The sequence below is a fragment of the Rattus rattus genome, chromosome Y (genome assembly GCF_011064425.1).
Source record: "Rattus rattus isolate New Zealand chromosome Y, Rrattus_CSIRO_v1, whole genome shotgun sequence".
Taxonomy (NCBI): Eukaryota; Metazoa; Chordata; class Mammalia; order Rodentia; family Muridae; genus Rattus; species Rattus rattus.
In genome coordinates, this window is record NC_046173.1 from 1,009,746 (window position 1) to 1,019,874 (window position 10,129).

Here is a 10,129-nt window from a genome sequence, read left to right on the forward strand (position 1 = left end):
GTTATGGTGACTACATCCCATATTCAATACCTATGTTCAGGCAAATTCTAGTTCATCTGGATATCATAGAATGACTACTGGCTCGAATAAAGAAAAATAAAGTCCTATGTGTGAGAAACCCATTATTCCACTTAAATGCTAAGCAGATACATACTATGGATGTCACAGTATAACCAGCAAATAAATTGTTGAAATAATGAAACACATTTTCTTTTTGTAAATGATTATTAGATTTTTTAAAATCATTCTTATTGTTTAATATTTTTATAGTCCAACTATCCTTTCAAATTCTACCATCTGAGAGTTCCTCATAATATCTACAAGAGGTTTTTCCCATCTAACACTCACCACACCTTTCCTCTCCTATTCCTGAGGCTTTAAGTCTATTGAGGGTAATTTGTGTCTTATCTCATTGTGGCCAGACAAGCAGTCCTCTGCTTTGTGTGTATTGGTTGTCTCAGATAGTGTACCAGCACTGCTTGGTGAATGGCTCAAGGTCTGAAAGATATTGCTGTATTCAATTTAGTTGAGAGTGCTAATCTTCAATGAGGTAACTCTCCTCTTCTGCTTCAATGGATTTTTCATTAATTCAACCACAGTTTTCCCCACATTGAGTTTGTGGAATATAAATTATCTGCATTTGTCAAAGTCAATCACTTGTTAGGTCTGCCAGAGAGACCTAGCGTAGCCTCCTGTCTTTAACAAGAGAATACCATCAGTGACAGTGTCAGGAGTGGGAGCCTTCTCTTGACCTCCATCTCTATTGGATCCTATTACTGAACATCATTTCCTTCAACCTCTTCTACATTACGGTATCTATAGTTATTTTTTCTAACTGTTTGTTTTTTTCTTTGTGGGGGTGTGGAATTTGGCTTCTCTCAAGATATGAGGTGATGGACACATGACACATGACAGGTAACCAGTCATGAGACAGAATGTAGATTATAATTAAAGGGTTGTTTTAGTGGTGAACTATTCAGAGAACAGCCTACCTATATGAACAAGTTATTTTTAAACTTGTTTTGAGTCTGAGTCTTATTTCAGGGCACATGGGATTGGAAAAATAAGACATAATTTCTACAGATTCTAGAGTAGAATCTAGTTTCATGTGTAAATGTCCAGAGTTTAAAGTTTAAAGGTTATCCACTAACTATTTTGGTGGAGAGCAGTCTAAGGCAGAAGAGCATTTCGATGCACCAGACCTATTTACAGCATGTGGAAGAATCACAGTAAAACAAAACAATACAAATTAGAAACAAAGGCATTTTGAAATGTGCAATTTGTCCAAAATGAAAAGTATTCAATGAAACTAAATTTACAGAAAAGATAGTAGCTGAATAGAGGCCATAACTGTTACAGATAAAATCTGGGCATAGTTCTCAGAAAAGAGAAAACCACTATAATGTCAATGCCTGTCAATCAAACTCCAAAAAGTGGAAAGGAAAGTGAAAGGAGTAAACCCGGACTGAGAATGCAGTTGTGGGGGTTTCCTGTCTTTTTCTAAGGCTCCTGCTTCCCCAGAAGCTGATACTGCTTTTGTCCAAAGAGGCAAGGCTGCCATTGACACTTGTAGCAGAAATAATGAGAATCATACACAAGGTCATAGTTTTTGCAGGTAATAAATAATCAAGAGTGTGTAGGTAATGGAAATTTGCACAATATTAGCAGAAAGCAACAAAGACAAGTTGTGGGTTTGCAGAATATTCCCAGCAAGTGCACATTAATATCATTAATATGTGTGGAGCTCAAAGGTAAAAACTATTGTGCAAGAGTATAGAGTATCCACAGATATTGGAGAAGCGAAGTCCATGAGATGTCCACCAAGCAAAGTTGCCTACATTGAGCAAATGTGAGCTAAGAAAGAGGCTTTTTGTTCTCACCGGAAAAGAGATCTTTGCTGCCCTGTAAAATACATCAGGGATCTCAGAACTGTATATGAAGATGAAAGATGTATACTTTTCCCTGATAGTTTGGTCTTTTTTTTAGTTTTTTTCCATCTTTTATTCTTTATTCATTTATTTTATATATGTGAATACACTGTCACTCTCTTGAGACACATCAGAAGAGGGTATCAGATCTCATTGCAGATGGTTGTGAGCCACCATGTGGTTTCTGGCAGTTGAACTCAGATCCTCTGGTAGAACAGTCAGTTCTCATAAACACTGATCCATTTCTCCACAAATCCTTTTTCCATCTTTATTAACGAATATTTCTTATTTTCATTTCGATTGTGATTCACCTTACCGGTTTCCAGGCCAACATCCCCCTAACACCTCCAACTCCCTTTCTGTATGGGTATTCCCTACCCCATCCTCCCCCCATTACTACCCTCTCCTCCCAACAATCACGTTCACTGGGGCTTCAGTCTTGGCAGGACCAAGAGCTTCCCCTTCTACTGGAAATCTTACAAGACTATTCATTGCTACCTATGAGGTTGGAGCCCAGCATCATTCCATGTATAGTCTTTAGGTAGTGGCTTAGTCTTTGAAGCTCTGGTTGGCTACTATTGTTGTTAATATGGGGTCTAAAGCCCCTTCAATCTCTTTCAGTCCTTTCTAAGATTCCTTCAACGGGGCTCCTGTTCTCAGTTCACTGGTATGCTTCTGGCATTCGCCTATGTATTTGCTGTATTATGGCTGTGTCTCTCATGTGAGAACTTCAGTACCTGTCGGCCTGCACTTCTTAGCTTCACCAATCTTATCTAATTGGGTGCCTGTATATGTATGGTCCACATGTGGAGCAGGCTCTGAATGGGTGTTCCTTCTGCCTCTGTTCTAAACTTTGCCTCCCCATTCCCTCCCAAGGGTATTCTTGTTCCCCTTTTAAAGAAAGAGTGAAGTGTTAGCATTTTGGTCATTGTGTAAAGCCGCGACAGCATTCGCCATCAAAAGATGGCGCTGGATTCCGCTGTGCCAGCCCAACCTCTTTTCAGGAAACAAGCTGTGTGCACATGTGCAAGATTGTGTTCGCGCAAGTCTTTACCCACCCTGGGGCATGCCAGTGAGATCATGGGTAAGCGACCAATCAGGCGTTGACATGCCATGCTAGGGTTTTATAAGCTGCACCTTTTTGGGCCACGGGTCTCTCCTCTTCAAGATGCAATAAACGCTTTGCTGCAGAAGGATCCTGGTGTCCGCATTCGTTCTTGCTGGCAAGACAATAGCACAGGACATTTGGTGCCGAAACCCAGGACAAACGCCTTACCATCACCGGTGGCGAGGAGAGGATTCAGAACTGCAGGAGAAACGTAAACTCTGAGAGGCATGTTTGGTCTTGATCTGTCTCATCTCTCCCCGCATTAGTAGGTGCAGTGGAAGCTTTTGTTCTTGTTTTGGCAGCGCTCATTCTTTTTCTTTTGGTTTCATTTTGGTCCATCGGTGGTCGTGTTAGATGATTTCGAGGCTGCGGCTAGGCACAGTCAGATGGATGTAGATAAACCGCGGTGCCTCTCCTATATCTAAGCTTCTCCTGTAGATAAGGGAGCAATATCGGAGCTTCACATTCAGTGATCACAGCGCTGCAGTCTGTCTTAAAGCAGCTCGAGCTAAAAGTCTCTGCAAAACCTTGGAATGTTTTGTTAAAAAGGTCGATCACGAAGCACCTTGGTACGCATGTTCAGGGTTGTTGACCCTCGCCTCCCAGGAGAAATTAAGGGGAGACTTAGTTAGGGAACAATAGAATGGGAAATTGAAAATGGGCACCATGGCATTATGGAAACTGGTGAAATCATGCCTAGAAGATGAGAAATGCCGCCCAACAGTAATAGCAGGACAGGGGGCATTAGAGGAGTTACAGGACAGCATGTCAGAAACAGATGAAGGTGAAAGATTAGAAATTTTAAGAAGGAAAGGTGCACCTAAGAAAAGAGGCCCTTCTGAGGACCTTGGATCCGAGGAAGCAGGAGATAGTGGGAAGGCCGCCATGGGATAGAAACAGGGAAAGGAGGAGAAAACCCCGAAAAAGAAAAGTCTTTATCTGGTAAAGGAGTTAGAGGCTTTGGGGCTTGATAGTTCAGAAACTCTGGGACATACCTAATGAGATCATGGGTAAGCAACCAATCAGGTGTGGATGCGCCCCGCTAGGGTGTATATAAGCCGTACGTGGCTCCTCTCCTTAAGGTTTAATAAACGTTTAGCTGCAGCAAGGATTTGTGTGTCCCCGCTTATTCTTGCTGGCAAGAGATGGCAAGGGACATTTGGTGCTGAGAACCCGGGAGGCTACACGATTGCCAGGCGCCGAGAAGTCCTCCCTGTGGGGAGAGAATCCAAAGCTGCAGGATGCTGGTAAGATCCTGAGAGACAATGCTTAGCCTTGAACTGTTCCACTTCACTCTCCTGCTAGATGCTGCGGAAGTCTCTATTATTGTTTTGGCAGTCCTCAGGCTTTCTCTATTGGCCTTTGAGTTTCTAGCTACCGCCAGACAGCGTCAGAGGTCACATGGGAGCCGCCCAGCTGTTATAGCAAAGCAGAGAGCACTGGGGGAGGGGAAAGGCAGCATGTCAGAAACAGGGTTGGGTAAAAAATTAAAGAGCTCAAGGAAAAAAGATAATAAGCAGACAGTCCCCTCCAATGCAGAGGCAAGAGATTGGGGAAAAACAGCCCCGGGAGAGATAAAACAGAGAAGGGAGAAAAAAGTCTTGAAAAGGAGAAGTCTTTATCTGGTAAGGGATTTAAAGATTCCAGAGTTTGATAGCTCAGAGACAGATGAGCTTAGCTCCTCTGAGGAAGAGGACTTAGAAGAAGAGGCAGCTCACTATGAAGAAGAGGGATACTACCCAGATGAACAACAAGCTAACAGTTTGGGTAAACAAAAGGAAGTGGGAGGTGGAAACCATGCGATTTCCGAGACTATAAGCCCCCGCGCCCCTCCACCTTATATGGAGAGATTTCACTCAGATTCCTTCCTCACTAAAGAGGAACAGAAAAAGATACAGCAGGCATTCTCGGTGTTTGAGATCGCTGATGGAGGCCATGTTCACGCACCAGTAGAATATGTTCAAATTAAGGAACTTACCAAGTCTGTCCGTAACTATGGAGTTAGTGCCAATTTTACTATTGCTCAAATCGAAAGGATTGCCAGTCTGGCCATGACTCCAGGAGACTGGCAGACAACAGTGAAGGGTGCACTCCCTTATATGGGACAATATATGGAAGGGAAAGCCTTGTGGTATGACGCCTCTCAGGTGCAGGGCAAAGTCAATGCCACTGCTGAAGGTGATCAAAGAAATTGGACAGTTGATCTGCTAACAGGACAAGGGCAGTATGCCAATAATCAAACAAATTACAACTGGGGAGCATACACTCAAATCTCCGTTGCCACCATTAAGGCCAATCAGGAAGGTTCATTCCTTATGTCCTCCCTCTTCCTGTTAACTTTTGGGGGAGGGATATCTTACAGGGTCTAGGAATAACATTGACCAATGAGTATTTTCAACGAGCTGTTGGGATTATGAAGAGAATGGGTTACAAGGAAGGGAAGGGATTAGGAAGAAAAGAACAAGGAAGATTAGAACCAGTCCCACAAGAAGGTAATGTAGAAAGGTAGGGCCTGGGTTTTTCCTAAGGGGCCATTGAGGGTTCTATGCCTATACCCTGGCTCACAGTGGATGCCATATGGGTTCCTCAATGGCCTCTATCCTCTGAAAAATTAGAAGCTCCCACTAAGTTGTTTAATGAACGTTTACAGCTTGGTCATTTAGAACCCTCTATTTCACCATTGAATACTCCTATTTTGTGATAAAGAAAAAAATTAAGAAAGTGGAGACTTCTCCATGATTTGAAAGCCATTAATGCACAGATGCGTTTATTTGGCTCGATCCAACAAGTCCTACCCTTGCTATCCGCCTTACCTAAACAATGGAATAATAATCATAGATATTAAGGATTGTTTCTTTTCCATCCCCTTGTGTCCACAAGACAGACAGAGGTTTGCATTTACTATACAAGCTATTAATCATCTTGAACCTGATAAGAGATTTCAGTGGAAGGTCCTGCCGCAATATCCCCACTGTTTCCAACTATATGTGCAACAAGCCCTTGAACCTTTAAGGAAGCAATTTCCATCTTTGCTTCTGGCTCATTACATGGATGATATTTTAATGTGTCATTGAGATTTAACAACCTTACAGACCTCATATCCCATCTTAATCAAAACATTGGGACAATGGGGACAACAAGTCACTACAGAAAAGGTTCAAATTGCAGAAATTTGCTCATATCTGGGATCGGTCATTTATCCTGAAAAAATAGTTCCCCAGAAATTAGAGATTCACAGAGACCATTTACATACCTTAAATGATTTCCAAAAATTATTGGGAGATATAAATTGGTTGAGACCATTTTTAAAGATTTCCTCTGCTGAGTTGAAACCTTTATTTGATATTTTGGAAGTGGACTCTCATATCTCCTCTCCGAGAGCATCGATGCCAGCTGCAAACCAGGCCTTACAAGTTGTAGAAAAAGCCTTACAGGATGCTCAATTGCAGCGCATCGATGAAACCAAGCCTTTTGATTTGTGTGTTTTCAAAACTATGCAATTACCAACAGCTGTCTTGTGGCAGGATGGGCCTTTATTATGCATCCATCCCAATGCATCTCCTGCTAAGATTATTGACTGGTATCCCGATGTGGTTGCTCAGCTTGCAGTCCGCGGGTTGAAGGCAGCTATTACTCATGTTGGGATAGAACCCAAAACTTTGATAGTACCATATACAGCCATTCAGGTTCAAAGATTACCTGCTCCCTCAAATGCTTGGGCAGTGTTAGTTACTTCCTTTGCTGGACAGATTGATAATCATTATCCAAAACACCCGATCCTACAATTTGCTTTAAGCCAAGCCATTGTGTTCCCACACATAATGTCTCAGAAACCACTTGTTGATGGGGTTGTAGTGTATACAGATGGGTCAAAAACTGGTATAGGTGCTTACGTGGTCAATAATAAGGTAGTATCTAAGCAATATAATGAAACCTCACCTCAAGTTGTGGAATGTTTAGTGGTGTTAGAGGTCCTGGAGACCTTCCCAGGCCCGCTTAACATTGTTTCAGATTCTTCCTATGTGGTTAATGCAGTTAAGGTTCTTGAGGGGGCTGGATTAATCAGGCCTTCCAGCAAACGTGCTCAAATTTTTCAACAAATTCAATCTACCCTTCTTGGCAGGAGATCCCCTGTATTTATAACACATATTAGAGCTCACTCGGGCCTTCCTGGTCCAATGTCCCGTGGAAATGACCTAGCAGACCAAGCTACAAGAGTGATTGCAGTTGCCTTGTCCCCCCAAATACATGTAGGAAAAGAATTTCAGAGACAATTTCATGTGATGGCTGAAACTTTATGCCACCAATTTGCTCTGATTAGAAAAGAAGCTAGGGAGATAGTTACCCAATGTCAAGATTGTTGTCAATTCTTGCCTGTATCCCATGTGGGAGTTAATCCACGGGAAAACCGCTGCAGGTCTGGTAATGGATTTACTTCCTTTGAAGACTTCATATCTGCATATTTCTATTGATAGATGCTCTGGCATCATGTTTGCTACAACTCTAACAGGGGAAAAGGCCTCACATGTAATTCAACATTGCCTGTAGGCATGGAGTGCTTGGGGTAAACCCAAACTCCTTAGGACAGACAATGGACCAGCTTATACTTCTCAAAAATTTCAACAGTTCTGCTGCCAGATGGATGTGACTCATGTGACTGGTCTCCCGTATAATCCTCAAGGGCAGGGCATTGTAGAACATGCCCATCGCACTCTCAAATCCTATTTAATTAAACAAAAAGGGGGAGTCGAGGAGGCTCTACCCTCAGTACCAAGAGTAAGTGTTTCCATGGAACTCTTCTCCCTTAAATTTTTAAATCTTGATGCCCAAGGCCATACTGCGGCCGAACGTCACTGTTCAGAGCCTTATAGACCAAAAGAGATGATAAAATGGAGAGCCCAGATTCTATATTAATAAGATCCAGGGGAACTGTTTGTGTTTTCCCACAGGAAGAAGACAACCCATTCTGGCTACCAGAACGACTGACACGGAGAATTCTGACACCTGGAAATGACTTCTGGATGGATCCCTCGAAAACTACCTCTAGCATTCACACTGCCTCTTTGGATCTGGTTTCCTAGTATATTGGTAGAATACAGATGGGCAATTTTGTCTGCCTTTCTGAAGCCCGTACCTGTCCGTCATGATGCTGTTGTTTTCCCTAAGATTTTTACAACCAACAAAACTCTAGAACTACCATACTTACCATATAATCCCACCCGGGCACCAATAGGGGAAAATCATTCTTTATCAGAACAAGGTTCTCTCTGTTTTCAAATTGATGGAACAGGAAGATGCATCAAACTCACAGGCCGAGCCTTAGGAATGTTTGATGAGCAGAAAGGAGGCTGGGTGAGCCTAACCTAGGATACTAGTAACCCAGATATAACGATTTCAAAACGGACCTTCTGGCAGGAGGCAATTTGGGTTGATGGAACATTTCTATTGTCTAACTTCACAGACAGGGAACATCCTCGTCAACCCAGAATAGCTCCTCATTGTAGTTCAGAGGATGAGGGGCTGAACCCACCCTGGTCTGATTGTCAATCTTCCATTACTCGCTGGGCAGATCAGGATAGAACTTTTTCCTTTTCTCCCAATATGATGGTTGACCCAGGGGAGGAATTCGCTATGAAACAGGGAGTCTTTCTATAGGACCTTAGAATGCAACCCTTTCATAAGTGGGTGCTTTGTGGAGTTAATGGCAGCTGTACAGATCTTAATCCCTTGGTCTTTATCCAAGGAGGAGCTGTTGGAAAGGCCTCCTTTACTGGTATCTCAAGATTTTTTCAGTACTGGGGGTCAGATTCTCTTTCCTCGGGAACTGATGGAACTACAATTACGTATGCTAATTCTACTGTAGAGATCACTGGGTTCAACAAAACTTTGGTGAACCAGACTAATTATTCACATACCCCAGTCTGTGTTTACCCCTATTTCTTGTTTATCCTTTCAAATGATTCTTGTTGGATGTCACAATGTTGGAATTCAAAGTGGGCTAATAGTGCCATGGTTGCCAGAGTCCCGCAGTGGGTTCCTATTCCTGTAGAGACCCCTTCCACCCTGTCGTTATTCAGGCAGAAGAGAGACTTCAGCATAACTGCAGCCATTGTGGTGGCGATCTAGATTAGTGCAGTTACTGCATCTGCCGCTGGGGTTGCCATGGCAACCACAGTCCAAACAGGCACAGCCCTGAATCAATTGTCTGCCACAGTGGCGGATGCTATTGATCTTCATACCTCTGCTAGTGCCCAGTTTAAGGGCAGATTAATGGTTGTTAACCAACGCCTCGACCTGGTAGAGGAAAGATTGGATATTCTCATTGGTCCAATTGGGATGTGAGAGAAAATTGGGGGCACTTTGCATTACCAGCGTACAATATGAAAATTTTACCCGAGAAGCTAATCTGTGTAGACGATTCTCATTGTATCTTGCAGGAAATTGGTCAACAGGATTTAACGAGACTCTTGAGTCTTTGAGGGCAGCAGTGTTGGCTATCAACTCAACACGAGTGGACCTATCGCTGATGGAGTGACTCTCTTCCTGGAGTTCTTTAGCCTTTTCTCACTTCAGAGAATGTGTGGGGGTGGCTCTGTTTGGTGCAGCCCTATGCAGTGGAATAATGTTCATGCTATGATTGGTTTGCAAACTCAGATCTCATCAGAAATGTGACAAGGTTACACTCCAAAGCATGTGGCCATTGAACAAGGGCCTCCCAGAAATTTGGTTATCCCATGCTCAGAATTAGTCGACATCTGAGTTCTCTGCTCTTGCACCACACGAATTTGTGGATCCATTGCACTGGGATTAGAGAGACTCAACGATCATTGATCAGCCCCCTTGCACATCGCTGAGGTTTCCTCATTGCACGATAGGGTGATCATGACTTCCCCACTAATTCATTTTTTGGCTGGCCTCTTTTGTAGAGTTTGCACTAGGCTATTTAGCAGTTACTGTCACACGATACTGAGGTATCCAGAGACGGGTAAATTTCCTCATTCACAGACCAACCCAAGACACGGGGCCCGGTGGCAATAGGGTTACCCTGTGATGGGTAAGGCTGTGACAGTAGAGGAACAACCTAAGACAGAAG

General features: G+C 43.1%; 1 protein-coding gene across 1 annotated transcript; it reads left to right on the top strand.

The window, feature by feature from the left end:
- The first annotated feature begins 2,891 nt into the window (after positions 1-2,891).
- LOC116889620 (igE-binding protein-like) lies at positions 2,892-5,405 on the top strand. The gene is made up of 3 exons (XM_032890542.1): positions 2,892-3,012; positions 4,136-4,283; positions 4,667-5,405. Exons 1-3 carry the CDS (start codon positions 2,892-2,894, stop codon positions 5,403-5,405), a joined length of 1,008 nt encoding a protein of 335 aa, XP_032746433.1.
- Positions 5,406-10,129: the final 4,724 nt, after the last annotated feature.